This window comes from Vanellus vanellus, assembly GCF_965231255.1.
Source record: "Vanellus vanellus genome assembly, chromosome: 15".
In the NCBI taxonomy this organism is placed as follows: Eukaryota; Metazoa; Chordata; class Aves; order Charadriiformes; family Charadriidae; genus Vanellus; species Vanellus vanellus.
In genome coordinates this window covers 16,389,056-16,414,686 of record NC_138920.1, presented here as the reverse complement: position 1 = coordinate 16,414,686, position 25,631 = coordinate 16,389,056, and the positions used below count along the sequence as shown (strand labels likewise).

General features: G+C 49.4%; 1 protein-coding gene across 1 annotated transcript; it reads right to left on the bottom strand.

Annotated features, from left to right (window-relative positions):
• Window positions 1–24: 24 nt before the first annotated feature.
• Window positions 25–25,398, bottom strand: CABLES2 (Cdk5 and Abl enzyme substrate 2). The gene is made up of 10 exons (XM_082491113.1): window positions 24,851–25,398; window positions 10,763–10,834; window positions 10,490–10,582; window positions 9,581–9,658; window positions 7,984–8,092; window positions 7,153–7,318; window positions 5,499–5,602; window positions 4,984–5,090; window positions 3,474–3,678; window positions 25–3,016 (listed from the first exon to the last, which is right to left on the bottom strand). The coding sequence occupies exons 1-10, from the start codon at window positions 25,369–25,371 to the stop codon at window positions 2,876–2,878; spliced, it is 1,596 nt and encodes a 531-aa protein (XP_082347239.1). The 5' UTR covers window positions 25,372–25,398; the 3' UTR covers window positions 25–2,875.
• Between the last annotated feature and the right edge of the window lie 233 nt (window positions 25,399–25,631).

Sequence of the window (25,631 nt, the reverse complement as noted above, 5' to 3'; positions counted from 1 at the left end):
GAAACGAGGCGTTTGGTTACAAAACACGTATCAAAACGGTTTTTATTTCACAGCATCGTAACGTCACAAATTCATATGGGGGGGGAGGGGGGAGGCGGGGGATAAACCACGGAACAGGCTACAACTTAAAGACTTTTAAATAATGGAGTGAGACAAAACCATAACAGTGTCGTTTACATAGACATGTACAGCCCCTTCTGCGGAGAGCTCCGCCCGCAGCAGGGCGCTCCCTCGGGTCCCACCTGCGGGTTACGGGCGCGGGATGCCGCCACAGGCCTGTGCCACACGGTGGCAGCTTTCAGGCAACAGGATAATAAACATTCCCACGCAGGACCGCTAGAAAGAGAAAAATCACCATGCAAACGGACTGGCGTTACCGTTCCCCCACGGACACCGCAGGCGGCGCTGCTGGGCACCATTGTCCCCAAGGCTACGCTTGGCACCAGCACTGACCCCACCGCTGTGCCTTTGGCCTGTGCTCCCCAGAGTTTTGGAGCTCAAGAACGCTAGCCAATGTTTAGAGTAACCTTTAGACAAAATTCCTCATTCTGTAATTTAATGCTCCTTATCCTAATTTGTTCTTCTGAAAGAGAAAACCAAAGCTTGCTGCTTCATGACGTGAAGCCGTAGCTTCTGGGAGCATTAGCTCCAGCCCAGATGCCCACTGCAACTAGACAAACTTCCACTGAATAGAGACTGCAAAGCGTTGCAAACCAAAGTCCGTTTTTTTCCTTAGATGGTCAGAAAGGAAAGTTAATTTTGTTAAGAAAACTCTTTATACACTAAACAGAAAGAAGTTCCCAGAGAAAGACATTTTCTGACTTCATACCAACCCAAGCGTTTCGCTCTTTCTGGAGAAATGTGTGAGAAATGTCTTGGCTCAGTTCTACCTCTTTCCCCTCCCCTAAGGACTTTAGGAAGTGGTGGACAAACCACTTCAGTTATCTTCACCACTGTTGGCTAATCTGAAGGCTTGTTATACACTAGGTGTTTAGTACATCACTATTTCTTGCATGCAAGGACAGTTATATTCAGCAGAAAGTTTAACTAGTAGGCAATTTTTTTTTTAAACCTTTTGGAAGATGACTGGCAAGCTTATTGTCTAACTTATTAGCTACCATCTCACTTCAGACGACTGGAAAGTCCTGTGTGTTAGAAGTCACAAGCATATTAAATCTTACACAAATAACTTGAAGCTACATACAGCTGAACACAGTTACAAAAAGATTTGATAGTCACCATAATTATTGTAAGAAAAATACATTTTGAGCCCTACTTAAACAGGAAGGGGCTCCAGTAAAGTTTGCGGCAATTCTAATGAGGCCAAATTAGATTCAGACAAAACACAGCTGAAGAGTAAAGACTCAGCTTTGTTTTTGCCTACAACCAACATTTAATACAAGGAACAGAAATTTACATTACTTTACATATTAGATAGCAGGTCCCTTACCTCAGTACGAGGTCTCGTACTTCGTTTAGGAGTCAAACTTAAATTACAAATTTCTCAGTCATAATAGCCAAGCATCAGTTTTGTTCCTTGCTAGTGGACACAGTTACTTGTATCATAATATTGCTTCAGAAAATAAACCCAAGAGCCAATACCACAGAAGGTTCCACATATAATCAGAGTTCATTCCCAACCCGGACATTTTAAAAACAAATGAAGGAATAGCCAATGGTCAGAGAAGTTATTTAACCTCTGCGTAAGCATCAGAGCGCTGCTGGGCACCAGCCGTTAAGTGGCTGTTCGGATGTGCAAGAAATGCCAGTTTTATGAAGACCATCACAGTGATGCAATGCCTGGAAGAACGGAGTAAAAAAGTAGCATTTTAAATATTGAGCATGCTTTGTTTCATTGGCTTAGTTTGGCAGCAGTAGCTCTACTGACTTATGTATTTGCTCAGAGCACGTAAGACCATATATAATACAGTCGTACTAAAAAGGTGCTTATTTCAGACTATGGAACACTGGAACAAATAAAAATCATAAATGATACATTAGACAGCAAACTGCTCTTAGGCAAGCGCTCATCTTCCACTGAAGAGTGAATTAGGATGGCAATCGCTTTGCTGCGGCTACCTTGTTCAACACGTGGTATTTCCTGACAGATTTTCAAACAATCTTTCCTTTTTAAATAAAATGTCTATGGTATTAATAGTTAACTAAATTAGAATGGAGTAATTTAAATCGTGCTACTTATACATCTATAGTATCGTAGAGAATAGATGCCCTGTGTATCACTAGTGCAGATATACTGGAATTGTTTTCCTTATATGCAAGGCCAATGCAGGTAAAGAATAAATGGCTATACAAATTCGGGATTCCCCACTAAATAACATAACTAACTTAAAAAGCACTGGTACCAGACCAGCCAGTTTTAGGCACATCTTTAAAAAAATAAAGTATGCATTTCATTAATGTAAAAATGCGAGAAGATTCTTAGAAACATCTGAACTTTATGGTGCACTGGAATGGAAGTGATGCTTCCTTTAGTTTCAAGGAATACAATAAAGGCTTAAAAAAACCAAAAAAGAAACAATACCATAGTATTCTTCATAGGGAAGAACAGTTTTAGTAAAACCAAAAAGATAAATAAGGAATAATAAGCAGCCATGACAGCTGACTGGTGAATATTTGTGCTTTAAATGTCCAAAAGAAAATAAAGTTCAATAACTCTTCTCGTACCATCCCCCAGACTTGGCATACGTGTCCGTAATCCACACCGACAGTTTAACACCACACTGCAGACTTCAGAACTAGCCGTAGCCACGGCAGGACGCACACGGCGCACAGAAAGGCCAGCGGCAACTTCCCCAGCAGCGTTCAGTGATGCGATCCCCAGCGCCACCGGCTGTCAGCTGGAACGTAGCTTTGGTTAAGACTGTTGTGTGAGCCGTCTGTAATGAGGTAAAACTTGGTTTTCAGGAAGATAGAGAGCCAGTTCCAAAGCTACGAGGACGGTGAATTCAAAACCGATGAGATCTCTTCTGTTGAATCTGAATCTCTCTTCTAGCTTCTATGATAGTAATAACAAAAGAGAGGAGACGGGGAGAAGCAGAATCAGTTAATCCACAAGATACCAACTCAGTGTGAGATTAAGTCAGCGATGCATGGCCTGAGCTGTACCTACAGAATCAAAAGTGTTGCCAGGGATCAGACACGTAAACCAGCTTATCAGCTCAGCTCTGACACCCGCACAGTAGTTACATATCTTTGCCTGAGAAATAGTAAGTGCAAAAATAACCTCACTGTAGGATCAGTAGTACATTAGACTGCACCAGTCAGATAGCTTTGATTAATTAAAAAAAAAAAAAAAATCAAGGAAGAGCCCCAATGAGACATAAAACTGGCTGAAAGAGCTGGTCTTAAATGCAAGCATGCACCGCTGAAAATCTTGGCTTTAATCTTAGTCTTGTTTTATGAGCTAGAGGGAAGGTTTTGACAAAACCTGAAACAAGTCTCATAGTACTTACGTCTATAAGGTGTTTAACTTCATGTTTCCTGAGATCACTGCTGATCTTGGCTGCAAGCAGAACGCAAGCACCAGCACACAGTTTGCGGTTCTGTTTGTTGAGCTTGCCTTGGAGGACGAGCTTCTCAAAGTAAACATAAGCCATGGAGACAGTAACCGGCTCCAGATTGCACTCTTCACTCAGGTTCCGCATCTCTCTCTTTAAACTGGGAATAGGAAAAAAGGCACCGTCTCAAAAATGACAGCTTTTATGAAATGTTCTAGAAACATTGCAGCGTGGGAACTCAGAAGAGCATATGGGCACGACTCCTGTTCAGAAAACCATGACAAGTATTATCCTAGGCTGGAGAAGTCCAGCTGGCAGCGAGCTGGAGCTGATGCACAAACTGATTTAACCCGACTGACAACATCTACCGTGGAAGAAGTTTTGCATCTGCCCATAAACACCAGGGGCTTAGCTGCCTCACCAACACACAGGCTACTGCTGTGTGATTCCCTCTGGGCTCCCAAACTGGTTCGTGATTCATATCGTAAGACTGAACCACCATGACCTACAGAGTACCACATCAAAGCCGTGCAGATCACAGCAGTGGCTGCACAGAGACCTGTCTCCTCCGCACCTTGCAGAAGAGTCAGGTCTGAGGGGGACGGCAGACTGGTTTACACCTTTCCCACAGTGGCTGGCCCTTCACTTCAGCATTAAGGCAGACTTTATGGTGGATGGTACCTTCTTACAGCTGCCATCCATGCTGCACCTGCAAGAGGATCTCTGTGCGAACACCCTACTCGAAACAGCTAGAAAGAGGAGTATGCAGGACATGGGCAGAACAGAGACGCTGCCTGAGCAAGCCTTCCACTGAGCTGAGGTACACATAGCCCTGGTGATTCAGCAGAATCGTGTTCTAAGCCGACTACTTCAGAAGTCTCTGACTGCATTAACCCCCGTGTAATACCAGCAAGATTACAGCTCTTGGAAGGCGCAACAGTGCATCTTGGTGATGAGCGGCCAGATGCATTTCCTGGAAGATGAGGAATTCTGCGTGGCATTGTCCTGCCTTCACGAAATGCTTTTCTTTACCGAGACTCCCAGACCTAACACTCCTCTTTATCCTAGATTCTTGTTAGAGTCCACGGTCATGAGCGAGTCTGGTAATTGAAAGGCAAAAATAGCCAGAGGGTCCAGAAAGACAATCCGGTTAGAGTGGGGCTGCACTACAGCCAAACAATCAGTATTTGTTTCAAGGCTTTACTGTTAATTGGCTATTAGCGTTAGTACACCACAGTTGGTGAAACAAAACCCTTTTAGACAGAACTATGAAAAACAACTGTTACCCCTTCTCAGCATCCTAAACATTCCTGTACAGGGCTGTCATCCTACAGTCAGCTCAACTGGCAACAAGAGATTAGCATTTAATCATATATACTATTAATAGAGCTAGTATTTGCTCCATACAAGTGGAAGATAAAAGCAGCATAGAAGACGTTCTCATTATTGAACGTTTGTTTCTTACCTCCTAATTTTGCTCAGTGTCAACTTTATATGAGGAAACTTCTCTCTAAAGGTTTCATTCATATCCTTTTTAAGGTCCGAGGGTTTCACGTATTCTATGACTGTAGTCTGAAACACAAGAGGGAAAATTTATAATTTCTCTTGTCAACAGCACCGACAGCCAAACAAGTCTTCCAAAGACACTAATGCAAAGGCAAACTCCAATTTTATTATTCACGATTTAACAATTCTGTAATGTCCTAAGTAATAGACCATGCTGAATCTCAACTACAGACAATGCCTTAAAAAACTAGTACGCAAATGGTTACAAGAAACGAATGACAACATGGAGATGTGTCAGGTTGGTCCTCGACAAGCTGAGAGTACAAGCCCAACTCTTTGTATTTTTCCTGATCAAATCTCAAAAAGCCACAACTTTTTCTTCCTGTAGGAAATTTTTTTCCTCAAAGCAGCTCTTTATAGGAGGATCTTCCAGGCACTCGCTCACTCCCCTGTTCGGGTATGCCGGTCACTCACCATGTAAGAGGCAAAGATGAGAACACGTTTATGTTTTCCACAGGGCCACTGAGGATCATCCAGAAGATTTGGATCATACTCAGCGGCTTCCCCAGCTTCACTTCCTGAGGGAACAAGGAAAACACATCGGGTCACAAGACAGAGCTTTAAATTCCCTCTTTAAAAAAGTTTTCAAATAGCAAACTTTAAAAGTGTTGGCAGATCCCACAATACAGGCAAACTGCAGCTAGAGTCACACATTTGCATTTTATAAATGCACCAGTCAGGTATTAGAATTATTAAAAACCCACCCAAGCTCCTTCTCCAGCACGGAGATCGATGGTGGATCGATAAGCTCAGGCCAATAGTACGAGCTTCACCAAGGCCCAGTGCCGGGTCCTGCACGTGGGCCACACCAACCCCATGGACGCCACGGGCCTGGGGAGGAGTGGCGGGAAAGATGCCTGGCGGAAAAGGCCCTGGGGGTGTTGGTGGACGGCCGGCTGAACACGAGCCGGCAGCGTGCCCGGGTGGCCAAGAAGGCCAACGGCATCCTGGCCTGCGTCAGGAACAGTGTGGCCAGCAGGACGAGGGCAGTGATGGTCCCCTGTACCGGGCACTGGTGAGGCCCCACCTCGAGTGCTGCGGGGTTTTTGGGCGCCGCAGTATAAGAAGGACATTGAGGTGCTGGAGAGGGTCCAGAGAAGGGCAGCGGAGCTGGTGAGGGGTCTGGAGAATAAGTCTTATGAGGAGCGGCTGAGGGAACTGGGGGTGTTTAGTCTGAGGAAGAGGGGGCTGAGGGGAGACCTTATCGCTCTCTACAGCTCCCTGAAAGGAGGGGGCAGAGAGGTGGGCGTTGGGCTCTTCTCACAGGTTACAACCCATAGGACAAGAGGAAACGGCGTCAAGTTGCACCAGGGGAGGTTTAGGTTAGACATTAGGAAAAACTTCTGAAAGGGTTATCGAAGACTGACCCGGGCTGCCCAGGGCGGTGGGTGCATCGCCAGCCCTGGGGGTATTTAAAAGCCGTCTGGATATGGTGCTCAGGGACGTGGTTTAGAAGTGGGCCCGGTAGAGTTAGATAACAGTTGGACTTGATGATCTTTTCCAGCTGTAACGATTCTATGATTCTATGTGCCTGACACACCATTTTAGACTTAGTGCAAACTAAGGTGATCATCCACAAATATGCACAGAAAACTACTACACAAGACTGAATTCTTCTGCCTATAACAGACAGCGGAGTTGTCAGGTTTGTTGCCTTACACAAGAGAAGGGATTCTTGCCACCAACTCTTTGGCTTATGCATTGTTACTGTGCTAGACGGCAAGGAAGACCACCTGCATCCATGTACAGCACATGCTTCTTGTTGAGTAACATCAAGCTTCACATTTTCGAGGAAGATCTTTGTGCTCCTTGAACTGCATAAACAGAACTAGGCCAGATGTATGGAGGATGTAAGGATTGTGTGCAAGTCTCAGCCCTAAGGTTCAGTGTTCATACTTCATTAACGAGCCTTCTTTACTAGGCTGTGCTAAAAACAGTCTCCTTCCAGCTGCAGCACATCCTTCCTAATAACGCGCTTTACCACTTGCAATGGTTTCAGACAAATACATTCCTTTTATGCTTTTCTGCTGTGTGCACAAGTGATGACAAAGCTGGCGGCTGTCCTTACCAATGTCTGTTCCTGCTGGTATCGTTTTTGCTGTCACAGGTTTATATCTTGATCCAGGAAGACTCCGAGCAGCACTAGCTCGACAGGAGGGAACCGCACTATGGCTCTCGGCTTTGCGAACAACTAGGGCATTGGTCGGATACAAGAATTTTGCATAGGACACAACCTTAAAGAAGAGAAAATTGTAGGAGTTACAGGGGAGAATTTATTGAAGAGCTTATTTCCAGACATCTAGGATTTTCCAACTCAGAGTCCCCTGGAGTTTGTATTTGGGATTGGGGACCTTGAAATTGTAGGATGGGAGGAAAGGGAAAAGTTGGATGAGGAATGTCTTGCTTCTGCGACTTCAGTATGGAAGGACTGTAGAAGATTTAGTGGAGTGGCAAAAAAAAAGGGGAGAATCACATCAGTAAAATTCTGGCAGTATATATATTTAGCTAAAGAGGTATAAATTTCACCCATATTTCTGTCAAAACATTGCTCAGATGTTGTGTGAGACACCAGAGTCAAAGCAATTCTCCGCAAATGGAGGCAGAAGTGATCATGGCCTTCAACAGCCTCCTCAGAAGCAGCTTTATCACAAGCCAAACCTTTCAAACTTTAAGAATCAAAACAAGCTTCCACTGCTTTGAAAAGTTACAGCTTTCACTTTATGGATGGCAAAGCACTGCATAAATCGAGCGTTTTGCCCCAGCATGAAATGGTCCTGGGGTGAAAGCAGCCAGCTTACCCACCCGCTGTCCCCTGCTCCAGTCCGTGGTTTGGTCATTGGCACCACATATCAAGAGACAAAAAAAAAGAAAAAAAGAAAAAAAGAAGAAGATTCCTTACCTTGCCATCAGCACCCAGCTCTACTCCTTCCAGTCCAAGCACCATCTCAGTGGAGACTGAAACTCCCCCAGAAGGATGTCGTTGCTTCTGGCCTTCCATTTTTAGATCACTAAAGGCAGATAAGAAAAATGCGCTATTGGAAAATGTAGCACAAGTTCAGCTTCCTCTATGGTAAACACCAGGTCCATCCAGCAGCGACAGCCAGTGCCGCCAGGTCAGAGTTCCGTGCGAGAACTGTGCAATCCCTCAACCCCATCTCCAAGAAAGCATTAATTTTTAAGTACTCTTTTCAAAATTTAGAGATGTTCATTAACTGAAGGATCAGATTTCATATCATTTTAACTCGAATCTGTAACAATACACCTAGCAAATGTAAACCTTTTTTTTTTTAAATATGGTCTTTCTGCATAAGATCATACCATTCATTACCACACTAATGCTCAAACACTTAACAGCAAACATTACTTATATTACTAAGTTTTCCAGGATTAGAAACTTGCCTTTCAATTGCAAATTTCCAGCCACAAGCTCAAATTAAGAGTTACAGCTGCTAGCAGAACTCTGCGTCGGCGCTGGCAGCGTGCAGCTTTGTCACCTATATTCCAATGCAAAAAAGCCGCTTTCAGTTAAAGAACTGCATTGCCAGCTTGCACCCAAGCAGAAGCACACAGTGCTCAGAACTGCTCCAAAACAGCTCCAGTGACCTTGCTGCTTTTCTATGAAGTGAGAGAATATTTTCCCATCAACTATTTTTATGGCGAGCGTATTTGCATACAATACAATTCCCACCACTAAACATCCGTTTCCTTTGGCCATAAGTTATGTACAGGACAGAAGCGACAACACAATTGCTTTGCCAAAAGTGGATTAGAATAAAATTAGTGTTTTCTAGGGTATACTTGTAGATCACAGACCTTCACAGAATCAACTTAGACTTCACGAGGGATTGAGCAAGGCTGCAGGGAAATCCCATTATCAGGTCTGGTTTCTCGTAAGTGATCATATTGACAGTTCTATACAAAAAAGTAGTACAAACACTAAAAGCAGTTTCAATCAGTCTAAACTGCTTCTGTTTTTCTTAGCCTGCAAACAGTGACATTCATGGTTTAGAGCTGAAAACCAGAAAAGCATCTTGAACTTATTTAGATGTAACTTCACTATAAAACCTTGAAGGTTTCCAGTAAAGGCGGCAGCATCCTTCCCTGATGCTCTGTATGCTTTTTTGCCAACACAACTGTTTGTCGCACTAAAGACAGTTGATTTCTGACCACTTTAGGAAATCCTAGGCAGCAACAAATCACATCATCTGTTCAAAGTTGGTTTCAGGGATTTCACCGGACTGGAGTGGTTTAAAACGTGGACAAACACCTGAAGAAAAGTCAACTTTTCCCACTATTTTTCTCTTGGAGTTTGAATGAACACTGATACTGTGGCAATGTCTGATTTTGATAGCAAGCTCTTGTCCTCACACATAAATGGTAAGTGAGGTCAGTTCATCTGCTTCAAAGCAGGAGACCTACACCAACCACACTCATTTAAAAAGATCTTTTGCAAACAATAGACCAGACACTTCACAAAGCAGTTAAAGATGACTCACCTGATCCGTAAACTCTCCCCGTAAGGTAGGATAGAAAAAGCCACACACAGTGTTCTTTTAGCGCAGATTAAGACTATCCTGTAAGCAGATGGGAAAAGAGAAGGATAAGAATTCAGATTCAGAAGTTACAAAGCAGCTTTCTACAGAACACGAAGACAGAACTCCTCTTAAATTGCTCTGTAAATTACATAAATACTGCTATGGATTTTGTTTTCTGAAAGCAGCACAAAAGCAGAGGTTTCATCCTGAGCCGGTAGGTCCCTGGAGCCAAGCTCTACATCAAAGCCCCACGGTCAGTCACTGCCATCACACTGGGAGCTCCTCAAAGGAGATCCTACTCTTTAAATATATATCTGTATTTATGTAATTTTTACATAAACCTTGTGAAAAGATGTAGATAATACTTTACAATTAGATGAAGTCTCACACCTCTATTAATAATAAACATGAATGCGTGTCCCCCCACTTTCTCTTCTGCCCAGCAACTATGAGCCAAGAATTTGGCTAAACCACGCCGTTCTCCTTAAATCCTCCCCAGCTCTAACCTCTCTGTGTGCTGGAGATAAGAAGGGTGTTAGAAGAGAATGATTTAACCTCCTCAAAGCAGAACGGCAGAACCATCAGAATATCGCTGCAGATGTAGCAGATACGAGCACCCACTGCCTTGGATAGAATCACAGAATGGTTTGGGTTGGAAGGGACCTTAAAGATCATCCAGTTCCACCCCCCTGCCCTGGGCAGGGACACCTCCCACCAACCCAGGTTGCTCCAAGCCCTGTCCAACCTGGCCTTGACCCCAAGGACATCACCTTATCCCCACGGACATTAAACGGCTAATCGCGTTGAGCCAGAGCCCACAGCTGAGCACACCCTATCTCACCCGCGTACCCCCCGATCTCCAGAAGTTACCTGCTGTTCTTGGTGTCATACTGCCTCATGTTCTTGATGAAGTGCATCTTCTTCAAACTTTTGTGTCTCGGAGACCCAGAGAGATGCTTGGTTCTGCAATTATAAAAAAAACCCACCGCCGCCTGTTCAATGCTCTGGTAGAGCCGTGCGAGTTGTATGATCAGATGGCAGCACTCGCATGCGGGACCTCGGCTACTGGCGTGGCAGAGGGTGGAGGGAGGAGAGGACTGCATGCAACGAGTTGAGATTAATGCTGCTTTTGAAAAAAAGTACCTTCGTACACTGGCATATTCCACTATGTCTTCTAAAAAGTCTAGAGAGCAGCGCTGGGAGATAAAACGCCTTCTGTAAAATGTACAACACCACGAAGAGTGAACAATATTAGTTCCTGGCCTCTGAGTTTATGAACTGCAACAGATCTATGAGCTCTACGAGCTCTTGCAAATGGCAGGGGTTTGGATTTTTTTGCTAGAAGAACGTGTAACTAAGAGTTCCGAGTTCCTAAAAAGGCCAAGAACTTGTCTCCCCCTCCAGGACCCTTGAAGTACCTACACCATTCACTTTCTTCAACAGATAAGAATACCTATCTATAAGTTAAACACCTAAAAAGCTTCCAAATACTCATTTAAAATCTTACAAGAAGTATTGCGAAAAAGCCCCCCCTCATCAAGCCAAGGGAATAAGTCTTTTTATATCAATCTGTGGACAGATAAAAGTATGTCTGTCTGATGACCGAACATCTGTGCGTATTCTCGGTTCAGAACGGAGTCGTCCCCAGCTGCAGGACTCGGCAGACTGAGCGTCTGTGCTGGTAGCTCAATAAAATTGACAGATCTCTCCGGAAAACAATAGAGAGGGCTATTAGAGGAGTATTCAGTACCCATCTGAAATCCCAGAATGGAAGATGCCAGGAGAATAACAGCAGGAATCATGTGAGTTAGTGTAACAGTAATAGGATATTACATTTAAGCAAGAAGATAGACCTTGCCAAAGTAAGATACATTACTATTGTCAAAGTCAAGACATCCTTCGTTGGTAGAGATTTACAAACGAATTGCGAAGCTATGACTGCAATTTCCATAGGAACAATGCACTCGGCTTCAACTGCCACCAGCAAAACCCTGACACTACAACTATCAGATTTCATATTTTCTGCTTTTGTTTAGGCACACATTTTTAGCACAAGCTACACACAATTCACATCCAAGGTTTTCTTCCAAAGTGACATAGTAACTCAACTCATGGACAATACCACCATGGAAGTCAATGCAGAAGCGGCATATGAGACACACGTTGTGGGACTCTGGTTTGACAAGATTTACTTTTGGAAAAAAGTCCAACTTTAAGCTGCATCAGAGCTCTGGCACCCAGGAGCAGCCAAACCGCTCACACCGACCAAGGCCAGGCTCTCAGGCCTGGAAGTTAACACCAAACACCAAAGCAAAAGCATGGCACCTTGGGTTGGGGAGGGGGAGAACAGAAGAGGTCAAGAAAAACGGGATTTATTAATTGCTAACAGCTACAGAAAAGTTTTTACACAGCAAAACCATTTACAGTTTCAGCTGATTCGAGTTAAAGATTGAAAAAAGCTACTTGGGATTGAAGCGTGGTGTTGAAGCGCAACACTTCAGGATTTTGACAGAGAATTAATTCCAAAATCTGCTTACAATCTCCTTAATGAAATACAATTAGTGCCCTTTCCCAGTGCACCTGTAATAACTTAAACTCCCATATAAAACTTTATTTTCTCCCCCAACAAGGAAACTGTCTCAGCAGCACTGTTCAGGCATTCGTAAAAGAAAACAAAAGACCACAACTCCAGCAGGTAGGAGGACGAAAAATTAGTGTCCATTTCTGTAAACACAAGAGAGGGAAATCCTCCCACAGGACTAACACCGCAGTGTTGCTGGACGCTGCCTCCTGCAAATCGACAGCTACCGGGGCGCTACTGACCGACAATCCCGGCACAGCTTCAATGCCCTTCGGCAGCACTTTGGTTTTAAAATTAGTATTTTTTTTTTTTTTTTTTTTTTTTTTGCTTTTCAGTGAGAACTGCACAGGAAAGTTCAATGCATTCGAATACACGTGGTTCTCCGCTCCGCTTTGGCACCCAACCTGCAATAAAAAAGCCTTTCACGAAATGCGGAGACCAATCTCAAAACCTCCCAGCACGGAGGGAGTCGGTAACGTCCTCAGCCTTCCTCCCCTCCGGGGGGGACCTGGTCTGGGCGCAGACCAAGCCGCTGTCTGTGGTGAGCAAAGGGGAAACACGGCTGACACCAGTGACTATAGGCACTGGTACACAAAACCCCACGTGGTTCTGTAAAAGGCTGCATTGGGATGTAACTGGATGGACTGGGAGAGCCACGGCTAGAGCCTCACCAGTAACCCCAGTGCTGTAGGTGCAACTGCCCGCAGGGTCAATGAGAGTGGGCAGACCACCATGGACAGACGGGACAATTGGATACAGAGAAACCCAATGAAGTTCAACAAGGGCAAGTGTAGGGTCTGCATCTGGGGAGGAATAACCGCCTGCACCAGTACAGGTTGGGGGCTGACCTGCTGGAGAGCAGCTCTGTGGAAAGGGCCCTGGGAGTCCTGGGGGACAACAGGATGCCCGTGAGCCAGCAATGTGCCCTGGTGGCCAAGAAGGCCAATGGCATCCTGGGGGGCATCAGCAGAGTGTGGCCAGCAGGGCGAGGGGGGTCATCCTCCCCCTCTGCTCTGCCCCGGGGAGGCCACATCTGGAGCACTGTGTCCAGTTTGGGGCTCCCCGGGTCAAGAGGGACAGGGAACTGCCGGAGAGGGTCCAGCAGAGGGCTACGGAGATGATGAGGGGACTGGAGTGTCTTTCTGATGAGGAAAGGCTGAGGGACGTGGGGCTTTTGAGTCTGGAGAAGAGAAGACTGAGGGGGGATCTTATCAATGCTGATAAATCCCCAAAGGGGGGTGCCGGGGGGTGGGAACAGTCCGTCTTCGGTGGTGCCCAGTGACAGGACAAGAGGGAACGGGCACAAACGTGACTATGGGCACTTCCATCCCAACCTGAGGAGGGACTTCTCTCCCGTGCGGGCGGCAGAGCACTGGCACAGCTGCCCAGAGAGGGGGGGAGTCTCCCCCTCTGGAGCCATTCCAAACCCGCCTGGAGGTGTCCTGTGCCACTGCTGGAGGTGCCCCTGCTCTGGCGGGGGGTGGCACTGGGGGGGGCTCCAGAGGGCCCTGCCAGCCCTGACCTGTCTGGGATTCTGAGACCCATCCGGAGCATCACACCTCCTGAACACCGCCTTGCCTTCTCAGGAACAGGGACAAGTGACAACCACTCAACCCGCTGCTCCGTAGGAGCATATCTGGAAGTACAAGCCTGCCGCAGCGCAGGGAGGATCCTGCCCCTCGACTCTAAACCGCGATGACTCATCCCCGCTCTGCCAACAGGAAACTGCATTTTTAGCTACGCTTGTAAATAAGATTTTCTGTCCTCAAGTGAAGCTGTCACCTTGGAGGAATCCCAGGCGCTGAGCAAGACACTCTCCCTCCAATCTGGAAGCAGGGTGTACGTAAAGAGGTCTCACTAATCCAGTTAGAGTACCCAAACCAGTCTGGTTGCTCAAGCCAACGTTTTACGGCAACACAGCTCCCTCGCTGCGCCCCGAGACACACTCGCCGGATTCCCCGGAGCCACTAACGTACAGAGCTTCTTTATTAGGTAGTGCAGTACTCGGAGTATGCTACAAAATTTAACACTTTTTGAGTACTCTGCACTCATAAATATATATATATATACACACACACGCGTGTGTTTGCTTCAGTGTGAGTGCTCTTCTCCTGCAGCCACTCCACGCTCCAGCGACAGGCAGCACAGCGTCGCTTCAGCGGCTGCGGGCTTTGATGGAAAAGACGTCAAGTCACATATCTCATGCTAAGCAGCTTCACCGAGGACAACACTGCTTGCTTGTGCCCTGATCCACTGGAATTCAAAGGATTTTAAGTAGTTTACACAGAACATTTGTTGCCAAATAATAAATACTAAACCGGAACACCACCGTCTCCACGTGCACCGCAAGTTACCTGGCGCACACCCTCACCGACACGCTACCCGACAATCAGAAATGGAAGTAGCCAATATGAAAATGTTAATGAGTTCTGTGGAGCAGGCTGTAATTTCAGCAGTACCCTCAAGAAAGCCCAACGGGCATTTTCGAACGACTTCCTTGACAAGCTCTAGAGGGTTTGCTTCTTTGCACATCCTTGGCCAGGAGCTCACTTTTGGGTGCTTCCCCCCAACTATTGCAGGAGGCGATAAAGTAAGACCCTCCCAGAACTTCAACATTAAAACATTAAACTGTGTTTACACAGCCAGCACCTCCGAGGGCACCCACCGAGAGAGAAAACACCCGCGGCCCGTGCTCAGAGATAAGGGGCTATCAAGCAGAGGAATTCTGGATTACGCCTTGGCTTGTTATCTCCACGTGCACACATGGACGCAACCAATCCAACACCCCTGCCAAATCCCTGATAACCTAAACACTTTAAAAAAAATAAAAATCTCATGTTCAGATAAAAAACACAATGAGTTACGTTCAGAGGCGCGTTCTGACTCCCGCCCTGGGAAGCAGTAGCCAGCCCTCACATCTATCCTTTCTGATGGATTTCCCACTGAGGAGACCCAATTTCTGAGTGCTTCCAGCTTCAGAGTTGTCTCCTCCTGGTCCTGCTGGTGCTCCACTGAGCGGTGGCAGAGAAACCCGCTGCAGAGGGCCACCAACCCCGGCGGAGCGGCACGCAGCGTCCCCGGCCCCGAGGCTGCCACAGCTCCGAAGTGCTCCCAGCAGAAGAGGACGCAGCTAAGAGCGATCTCTGTATAGCGCCGGCAATCCCTACGCGTCCCGTCTTGCGAATTGAAAGGAAAAGGCTGGTTAAGTCACAGCTCCAAATAAAAGGACAGTGACCTTTCCGATGGCTCGCCGAGAGTGGTCCCCCTTCCCACCCATGGGCTGGGCGACCTGCAGACACCCACGGATACAGTTTGGAGATGTTGCTGTAGTTGGAAGGGTCCAAGTCGACTATTCTTTAGGAGCTATTAGAGTTGAACGCAAAATTGACGCTCACCCTGTGCTACCAGCCATGGCTCCAGGCACGGGGAAGCCTCTTCCACGCCTGCTCCTGGGCCACCGTGCCCTCCACCGTGCCCCCGCTCAGCACTCCCAGGCTTGGAAACAAACAGCCCTCACGAATCTCATTTCAACCCCTAATATTGGGCCATAGCCAATGATCTTAATTAAGCCCCTGCATGGAACGGCGATTTGGCCCTTCTGAAGCTTTTCTCTGTTTTGTGCTTCTGGTTCCTACACTTCTGCCGGCCGGTCTCGCTCCTTCCCAAGAGGCTTAACCAGAAGTTTCTAAAAATCTCACTGGGATTCTTCTCCCATCCCAACTGACCCCCACGTGTCCCACGGACAGGATGTGCTCTGAGCCAACCCCGCAGCCAGTGTTCAATCAGCACTCCGCTATTTTCACCCATGAGCGTATCCCCCCTCCTGCAGTCCATCTTCTGCCGTAACTTCTCACCCTCCTCACCTCCAGGACCCCCAGCCCCACACCACCAGCATTCGAAGATGCTGCCAAGCCACAGAGTAACACCACTGAGACCTCCTGCAGCCAGAGGGACCGGCGCGGGGAGTTGCATCCATCGCCCTTCGGCGGGAGGAAGGATGTCACGCCATGCCGTGCCACGTCACATGTGCCCACGGCCCCCAGGCACAGGGCTAAAATTAGCAGCAAGGCTTATATCCTCTGTTGCTCTTTAGCCATGCGTACTGCTAATAGATGGGTGGTACGGGGGAGGTCAAGGATTTTTTAATTACTGTGTAAAATTAGGGGCTAATAGAATTTGGTCTCCTGTTTCTCACTTGGAAGAGTTTTATTTTAATATGGATGTCCCTTTGTAAGGTCCCTTTACATGCCTCAGCATAATCACAGCTGTCGAGGGACTGAGTTATAACAAGGACAAAAATCATTTATTGGTTTTTGGAAGCACTAGCTTCGTAACAACTGTCAAAGGTAATTGCACACAAAATCCAGATCCCAAATCCTGTTTACAACAGGAAGACATACCTGTCACATTTGTTTTGCCAAGACATATTTTAAAGATTAAGCTGTATCGTTTTCCTTCCTTAGGGGCGAGCCAACAACCCGGTACACACCGTGCTTCGGTTGGACTTGGTAAAATACCGGCATCAAGAGATTAAGAAAAAACAGTTCCAGTTTTTAAGCTTACTGTTTCGCAACTGCCCTGACTTCTGCAGCCCGGGAGACGGTTCCTGGTTTCAGATTGCATCTCGCAGCGGAGGAGTGTGAGCATCCCTGTCCTCCCACGGGCACCCCGTGCCGTACCACCCTCCGTGCTTATGGCCACAAGTTCCTCCGCTCAAAAGCCGACTGCGTACCGCTCACCGGTAGCGACAAGTTCTCAGTAATTAAAGCCAAAAGAAGTCAGAGACCACGTTTGTACAGAATGACATATACAAACAGCTCAAACAAAGAGCCTATGCCATGAAGTGCCCAGCACCGAGCGAGCTGTTCCCCGGGATGGATGGTTCCAGCTCCGACGTTCCACGGGCAGCAGCGGGGATGCTCTGTGGAGCCGCTCGTAACCGTACAGCCAAGTGCTCCTTCGTCACCGGGTCAGCCACGTGCGGCTTTGCGGCACCACAAACGTGCAGTTTGGGTTGCAGGTCACCCTCCCGACAGCTCCTTCTGGCACTGGTTTCACTATCAGACTGCCAGGGAATACATCCCAGTCTCGCAGACGGGGTAGGTTAAGTTATTGCTCCAGGTAATCTTCATTTTAAAGAGTAAACGCTAATTAGTTGCATGAGCACGGAAAGTACTTTTATGCTTCAGAGCAGGTACCTCTGTGAGACCTCAGGCTTATTTAAGGTTTGTTGGCAAAACTGATGGGCACCTGGTCCCAAACCTCCAGCAGAACATCCTGCAGCCCTCGAACCCAGCAAAGCCGCGGGCAAGGGAGAGAAGGTGTCACCACCCCACAGGACAGGCAAGGAGAAACAGAAATGAAGTATAATTCGAATGAAGGTGGAGGCAGAGCCAGCGGCAAGCTCCCTAAGCCTGGAGAGTTTTAAATACTAGCAAGGAAAGAAATCAGATACTCCTCACAGCGGCTGCGACTTCGCTGCTGATTCACAACCCCACAGGATCGAGACCCAACGCCACCAGGAACCCGGCTTTGTATTCGCTGCGTTTCATAAATCACATTGTTCTGGGGCTAAGAGTGTTTAGACAATCCAAGGATAAAATAATGCCTTCCAGTAAGTATTATGAAAGCCATCTGGTGCGACAGAACCGCCAAACCAGATGTAAGGTTTGCCGTGCCCAGAGCCCACTCCTAAAATCCCCGCTGCTTCCCACGAAGCAAACTACATGTGCTGGCCAGGACACAACCAGTAACTGTACTTCTCCAAATTTCTACCAGTTTCTGGAGGTGTTCCTAGCTCACCAGTCCCGTTCCCTCTGCGCTTTGTGCTCTGCTCACTGAGCGCTGAACCACTGACCAAAACAGGAAAGGGCAATGCAAAGCGTGTCCTTGATAACGCTGGGGCATTATGCTAGAAATATTCATGCACTTCCCTGAGAGGTGATGCAGTCATTTCATCACATGGCTTGTTAAAATAAAAGCCTTTGGCACAATAAAACTTAAAAAAAGTTAAGAAAAAAAAAAAGAAAAAAAAGGAAAAAATAATAATAAAAAAAAAAAACAAGGAGAGAAGCTTTTAACTGAGAAGAAAATTCAAAACAGGCAACTGGAGGAAGCCCGGAAAGGGAGGCTGAGAGCTGTCCCAGCATTTTTACAGGCGTTTGGTTCTTCCCACCACAACATCAGTCGTCCCCTCCAACCCACAATCAAGAGGTTGTAGCTTCACCAGGGCAAAATTTTATGCTTAAATTGCAGTGACCACAGCAGAGCAAGTGCAAGTCCGTCCACGCTGCCGAGCAAGCCGCTCTGACCGGCAGCGGTTCAGCCCGTGCTGCGGCTGGCTAGCCAAGGAAACGGCTACCCAGCCCCGAGGCAGGTCTGCCGGCTCGGCCGAGCTCGGGCACCGGCACGCGGGGTGAGAGCCGGCACAAGAGGAGCAGTGCCCGGAGAAGGGGGCTGGGAGCCAGGGTGTCCCGAGCTGCCGGGGACGGGCTGCGGGACCCCAACCGCGGGGCTTCAGGGACTCCGCAACAGCTCACAAATCAGAGCGCTACCTCGTGAAACACTTCTGCTTCGCTTGCGCGTATGAGACCAGTTAAAGGCTCTTCATTTAACATCTTTGCCAGAGGTTAGACTATAATAATTTACAGTAAGTTATATACACAACAGCTATAAACCAAAGGTTAGGAGTTTAAAGCTCTGCATTTGGAGAGCTGGATGACAGCTGAGCACCCTCCATCTGCAGTCACCTGCCTCATCACCAACACCTCGTGCTCAGGAAAGAATCCAAATTTCATTATGCTCGCGTGCACGCCAGATTATGCATTTTTAAACTCAAACTACAGAGCCGGATGACTTCAGAACACTCTTCAAAAGGCGGCTCAAAAGCATCTTCAAACTCGCTCAGGCTGACAGCCTCGCAGCCTCTACGGGTTGTCAGATGGAAAAAGGAGGAACACAGTATTCAAGATTTAATAAAACTAAACCACATACTGTGGGAAATGAAAATAAAAAAACTATTAGAGAATTGAGAGTCATTTCCCCTCCCTCCACCTTTATTGGTTTTCCTTCTAAACCAAACCTACCGTACCCACACCCAGAAGAGCTTGTCTGTAACTTGGAATTACTCTTTAAAACTGAAAGCAAAGATCCTTCCCTCCCTGCCTCATCCTGTAGTTCACAGTAAGCTGCAAAAAAAAAAAAAAAAAAATGAGAACCACAGCTAAAAACTCTCCCGAACTGGTTTGGTCACAGGGCCAAGAGGACCCAAGAGCTCCGACGAAGCCACGTCAGCCCCAGCGAGGTGAGACGGCTGTGCAGACTGTCAGCAAAGCAGATGCAAGTTTGGGCAGCCCACGTCCCTGCAATTATCAAAAAAGACTTTGGGGTTAAGCAAAGTTATGGTAAGAAGCAGTGACAACCTGAAGGTCTCCTCCTCCTCCTCCTCCCTGACATCCACAGCGCTCCGCGTACAGCTGCGGTGGGAGCTCTGAGGGCTCAGCCTGAGGAGGAGACACTTCACCAGCGGAGACCTGGGGGGAGGAAGGCAGGGAAGAGAGAACTATTTCAGACTGTGAATCAAAGAAATGACGTTTTAAGCCAGAACACCAAGCTCCTGCAGACTCCAGAGTCAAGAGTTACATTTGAAAATAACGGTCTGATAAAGCTTAGGTTATTTTCCCTAACTGGGAGGAAGCCTGCAAAGTAAATCGTGCAAGTAAAACGTCAGAAAACGGCCCACGAATGCTGTGCTGCTACATAAGGCTTTGGCAGTACGCTCAGGTCCACAGCAGAGGAGCACCAGGATGAGGAAGCTCTGGCCGTAACTCTCCCAATTGCTTGCTGGAGGGCTGAAACGGGGCCCCACCAATTCCTCCCCAAAGTTCAGCTATTCAGCTTTTTACATCTCATTTGGCTGCATCTTCCCCTCTCGGCTGATGACTCCTTGACTTGAAGACGTGAGACACCACCATTCCCAGTGCCCTCACCCTGCGGAGGAGCTGCGTGCCGGCAGCGAGGGCAACGGAACAGTGGGAACGGCGCTTCCAGAGCATCCCCCTTCCCGCAGCATCCCCGCAGCCGCTGCCGGCACTCCCGCACGATCGCTCCAAAGAGCTACAGAACCCGCCCGCAGGTGAAACCATAGAATCATAGAATGGTTTAGGCTGGAAGGGACCTCAAAGATCATCTAGTTCCAACCCTCCTGCCACGGGCAGGGACACCGAACCAACTGTGAGTACCATTAATTCTGTACGGACTCGTCTGCCTGGGGAGCAAAGTTACTTTAAAAGCCTCTGGACTCTTTTAAACGAAGAGGGCGAATTAGCTCGGTGTTAGCAGTGTCTGGGATTGTCGGACCCAGAGCCATTCGCAGAGGTGTGCGGGACACACAGACACAGATTTTCTGATCTCCAAGTTTCCTGCTAGGCATACAGCTTTCTGATTAATTTACCAGGCTGGGAATGTCAGATAATAAATACTACAGGCAGCTGGAAATTAAAGACATTTAACATTGGACACATGTAATTCACCTGCAGTTACAAACACGAGAGAAAGTTGTCGAAGCAAACTGTGCTTGCCGAGGAGACTTAACATTTCAGCTGGCTTTTAAATAAAGTTCAGGTTTAGAATATGTTCATTTCCAGCCTCGAGCAGCACATCCCGGTCTCTCTTCATGCCTGAAAGGTCAAAGCTCGCAGGCTCTGACAGACCTTGCTGCTTCCCAAAAAGCACCATGTGGGCTCAGGTTATTCCAAATAAGGCTCAGAAATGAAAATTAAGACTTTAAAACACTTCATCCATCTCAACAAAATCTGTTTATTGGCAGAGGGTTGTTTTTTTTTTTTAAATATTTATATTTCTTGAAGTGTAAACAGCAGCTAAGCTGACAGTAGGGTAAAACACCACATTAACCATCATAAGCATAAAAGCCTGACCAAGCATTTCTGCCATTCCAGCCCAGGAGCTAATTTGATCACACCTATGTCAGCAACCCGGCATCCAATTAACACTCCAAAGCAGCATTGGTCCAAAGTGTTGCCGTTATCAACTGCTGTTTAAACTCCCACCCTTAAAATGACCTAAATTAGCTCAGTCATTTCTGATTTATCAGCAACCATGAACATTCGGCTCAGCGCCCTGACCACTGAACATCAAGGACATTAAAGCATCACTTCCAAATAATTTAGTCTCCCTATTTATTCTTAGGCGCAGCAAAATGCAGCCAATCAATGGCAAACCCATCTGCTTTACATCCTGCCATACCGAAACCTCCGAAGCACCACCACAAGCACTGACATTCAGGGCTGTTGTTCCCATTCTTCGTGCTTCCATAACCTGGCTGTTTTCGGGGCCCTCTCTTATCTGTGTTTCCCCAGAAAGCTCTGCCAGCTTCAGACCCAGCTGCAGAAATTCATTAAAAATCTGTGAATGCCAATTTGTTCCCTGTTTGCTGCCTCCCTCCGCTGCTTTGTGTGAGGCTCCTTCTTTGAAAGAACAAAAGAACAGAGCAGGATGGAAAAGGAGAAGGGAGGAGGGATGGCAAGCAGATGAGGCAAGCTGGCGTAACACAGAGTTATACTTTAAAATCCTGTAAACTGAAGATTCCTTAGGAAAACAAGAGCGGAAGGTTAAAGTCGTAAGTCTACAATGCTCAGCCAGCAGCGCAACGAAACCGAGCATCCAGATCGAGCGGCACCTCCGAGGCAGCGCACACCGCTGAAGTTTCCACCCTAAGGGACCTGACAGCTACCGAGCAACTCCGAGATGCTCCGCGTTACACCAGCTGAGCACATCACCCCTTCCTGGGGCCGCACCGAAGATCCTGCCTCTTGCTAATGAGCAAGCACCGACCGTAGCGGAGGTGCCGTCGCAACCCGCCCCGAGCTACGCCGGCCGCCTGCAGCAGCTTCTTTGCGACTTCGCCGTCAAGTCAAACAAGATGAAGCTTTTTTTAATAAAACTCTGCCCAGTGAAACTGCCGCTTCTAGATAAAGTGATCTCCACGGATGGGGGCGAGCCCCAGCCCCATGAAAGCCCCGGGCACGGCAGGGGACTGCCACGGCCCCGGTGACAGTGGACCCGGAGCCCCTTCAGCTCCCCGTGTGCCTACGGGCGGCTCCACCGAGGGTGACTCAAAGCAGCTCTTGACAGTGACTAAAAAAGGACTCCGAGGAGAGCAGCTGCCTTAAGTGGGCACCAAAGATTAGATGTCCGGAGTTGCAGCGCAGATTCCACCTCTCCCTCCCCTCTGATGACTTCATACGCCTGTATATTTGCACGACGCACGCCGTCAACCTCTCCGGAGTGGCAACATTACCGTACGGCAAAACAATGCCCAGATGCCCAAGTACCACTAAAAGGAAATCCATTTTGTGATTGATTGTCGATTTCTGAGTCTTATTTCCCAAGCCGCACGCCACAGGGAAGGGGAATCAGCACAACCGCCACCGTCCAGCAGGAAAGAGAGTCCCCGCATCGCTCCTCCTGCATTTGCAGCATGAGGAGACGCCGCCGTTCTGCGGGGATGAAGGGAGGGTGCTCTGTCGCACAGCAAACCACGGGACTGCCCAGCCAAACCCCAAAGTGCTCCAAGTCCCTCACCCTGCAAGTCACAGGTGAAATCGTAATTACAGAGGGACGGTCCATCTCACCCACTCCTGCACCCAGCGTGACTGGGGGACGCGTGGGGTTTACCACATCCCCACAGGAAGCGTCAAACCCTCCTTTTGTCAGGAGATGTGTGTATCTCCGTGTAAAGATGCGGATCTTCTGCCTGATAGTTTCAGTGGATGGTCTCCACTCACTCTTGTCTTCTTTAAAGACAAAAAATAGATGAACTCTCACTCCAAATCGCCCTCGTAAGTAGTATACAAAACGATTAATGCAACACAGTGTACCCTTTCTGCCATCCCTTCCAAGCTGAAAAATCAGTGTCTGTTTTGTTGTTACTCAGACAGAAGCCCTTTCATTCCCTCCATTACCTCCTCACATTTCTCTCTACCTTTTATTTCTGATTTATCATTCTTTTCAGGTGGATGGTTAGAATTACTACAGTAGAACACAACATCTGACATCAAATGCCAAGGAAAGAGGCAGGAAGGGCATCAAACGAGAAGATCTTAGGAATGTTTTGTATTGACTTGGCGTGGGAAGGGGAAGGATTGAATCGTTTACATGAACTCCATCAGTCCAGAACTCGGTACGCACAGGCGCCCTGAATGTCACAGCCGCAGACGTACCTGCGCTCGTAAAGCTCCTGATGCACAATTTGCCCTCAAGAGCTTTACCTACAACATTAAAGGGATTAAATGAATTGCACAGCACTTGGTGTGCTGCCTTTTGTGGGCCAGGAGCGCCATGGAGGAGCTGTGCCACCGGGACACCTGCTCTTCAGGCTTCCCCGCGCACAGGGCGCCCACCCAGCGCGGCCCAGCTGCCCTTTCTCCAGCAAGTGAGGGAGGAACGGTCCCTTCCGTTACGGGAAGAGCAACGGGTGGTAAATGACCGTTCAAGAAGGAGAAAACCCAGGAGGGACGCACAAGAGGACCCCTCCCCCAACCTTACTGGCCAACGGCTACTTCTCTTTAAATTCACTTGAACTTCCAAGTGGCCGTTTGCTGGGGATACGCGGGACACCTCCACTGGGAGATGCCCACCAAAAGGGAACACCCATCGACGGCATTAGCAAAGCTCCCCCTGTTTAGAGCACAGACACCACCGTCTCGATTCCGGCTCGCTAACAAAGCGCTGGAAGCCGCTACAAAGGCCACGAAGACTTAAAGGCTTTGACAGGGCTTTGCGTACCTGCAGGCTCAGAGGGCCAACGCGCTTCGCAAAGCTGTTTATGCAAGAAAGGGCCTGAAAAAAAAGAGTTCCTTCAGAGCTCAAATCCCCCAAATCCAAGCGAGAGCCCGCTGGGATCAGAACCCCAAAGCTTCCAGGCTGAGAGACGTCCCTTGGAAAGGTGGGGGTAACCACAACACCACCACCCCCCCCCCCCGGCCTGATCCCGAGCTCCCAGCATACAAATATTTTATTAATATATAGAATTCCCGCCCGGAGGAGCGGCGGAGCTGAGGCGAAGGCAGAGTCCTACCGAACCGTGACCCCCCCCGTCTTCGGCTGGAACGGGAGAAAGGCGAGAAGCAGGGGGGGAGACAAGGGGGGGGGACACTCAGGGAGGGCTCAGGACCCCGCGGGACCGCGGCCACAGACCCCCAGTGGTGCCGTATCCCGCCCCCCCCCCCCCCCCCCAGCCGGGCATCCCAGAGCCGCGCACCCGGCGGGGCTGACCACCCCCCAACCCCCCTCGACGGGGCCGCCCCGGGGCAGGTGCTCCCCGCCGGGGGCCGCCGCCTCCCACGGCCGTTCTCCCCTCACTCCCCCCCCTTCCCCCACGGGGGGCGGCCGTTTCCCACGCTCCGCTCCCCACCCCCCGCCCGAGGGCGCTGGGAAAGTCCGGCTCTTCCCAGGGCCCCGGGAAGGGGGGTTGGGATCGGATGGAGGCGGGGGGGCGGGGGGGGGGGTGGAGTGGGTGTCCCGCCGCTTCCCACGCCCCGCGGGGTCAGGGCCGCCGTGTGTGTGTGTGTGTCCGGGGGGGGGGGGGGGGGGGTGCGGGCCGGCCCGACGCGCCCCGTCCCCTCACTCACCTCTGCCGCTGCGCCTCCAGCGCGAAGCCGCCGCCGCCCGCCGCGCTCTGCGTGGGGCTGAGCAGCCCCGGGGCGCCCGGTTTGGCGGCCGCCAGCATCGCCGGGAGGGCGGGGGGCGGCGGGGGCGGCGGGCAGAGCGGGCCGCCCAGCAGCAGCTGCGGCAGGAAGATGCCTCCGCGGGGGGGGTCCGCCTCCCCCTTGGCTCCACCGGCGCCGAGGGGGGGGACGCCGGGCAGCAGCAGGGCGGGCGGCGGTTGGCAGGCGGGCGGCGGGGACAGCAGACGGGGGGGGGCTCCGGCCGCCACCGCCGCTGCCGCCTCCTCCTCCTCTTCCTCCCCTTCGCCCGGGCCGGCGGGCGGCGGTTTCTCGGCGGGCGGACAGGGCGGTCGGCCGTCCAGAGAGATGTTGTTGAGGAAGAAGAGGGCGGCCTGCCGCCGCCGGGAGTCGCCCCGCTTCCGCGGCGGCGGCTGGTCGCGGGGCGGGCGGGGAGGCGGGGAGCCGCACGCCGTGGCCGCGGCCATTCTCCGAATGAGCCGCGACCGCCTCGGCCGCCCGGGCGGGCGGGGCGTGGCGCGGTGCGGCGGCGGGGAGCGCGGAGCCGCCGGTAAACTCGCACGCTCATTGGACGCGTCGCAGCGGAATGTAAATGAATCCCGGAGCCGCCCCGCGCTCATTGGCTCGGCGTTTCATCACCGGTAACCCCGCCCTTCCACTCGCCGGCCGGTGGGGCTCTGCCGGGTCTTAGCGCCGGCGCCCAACGGCTCCCTCGGCACAGGCGGCT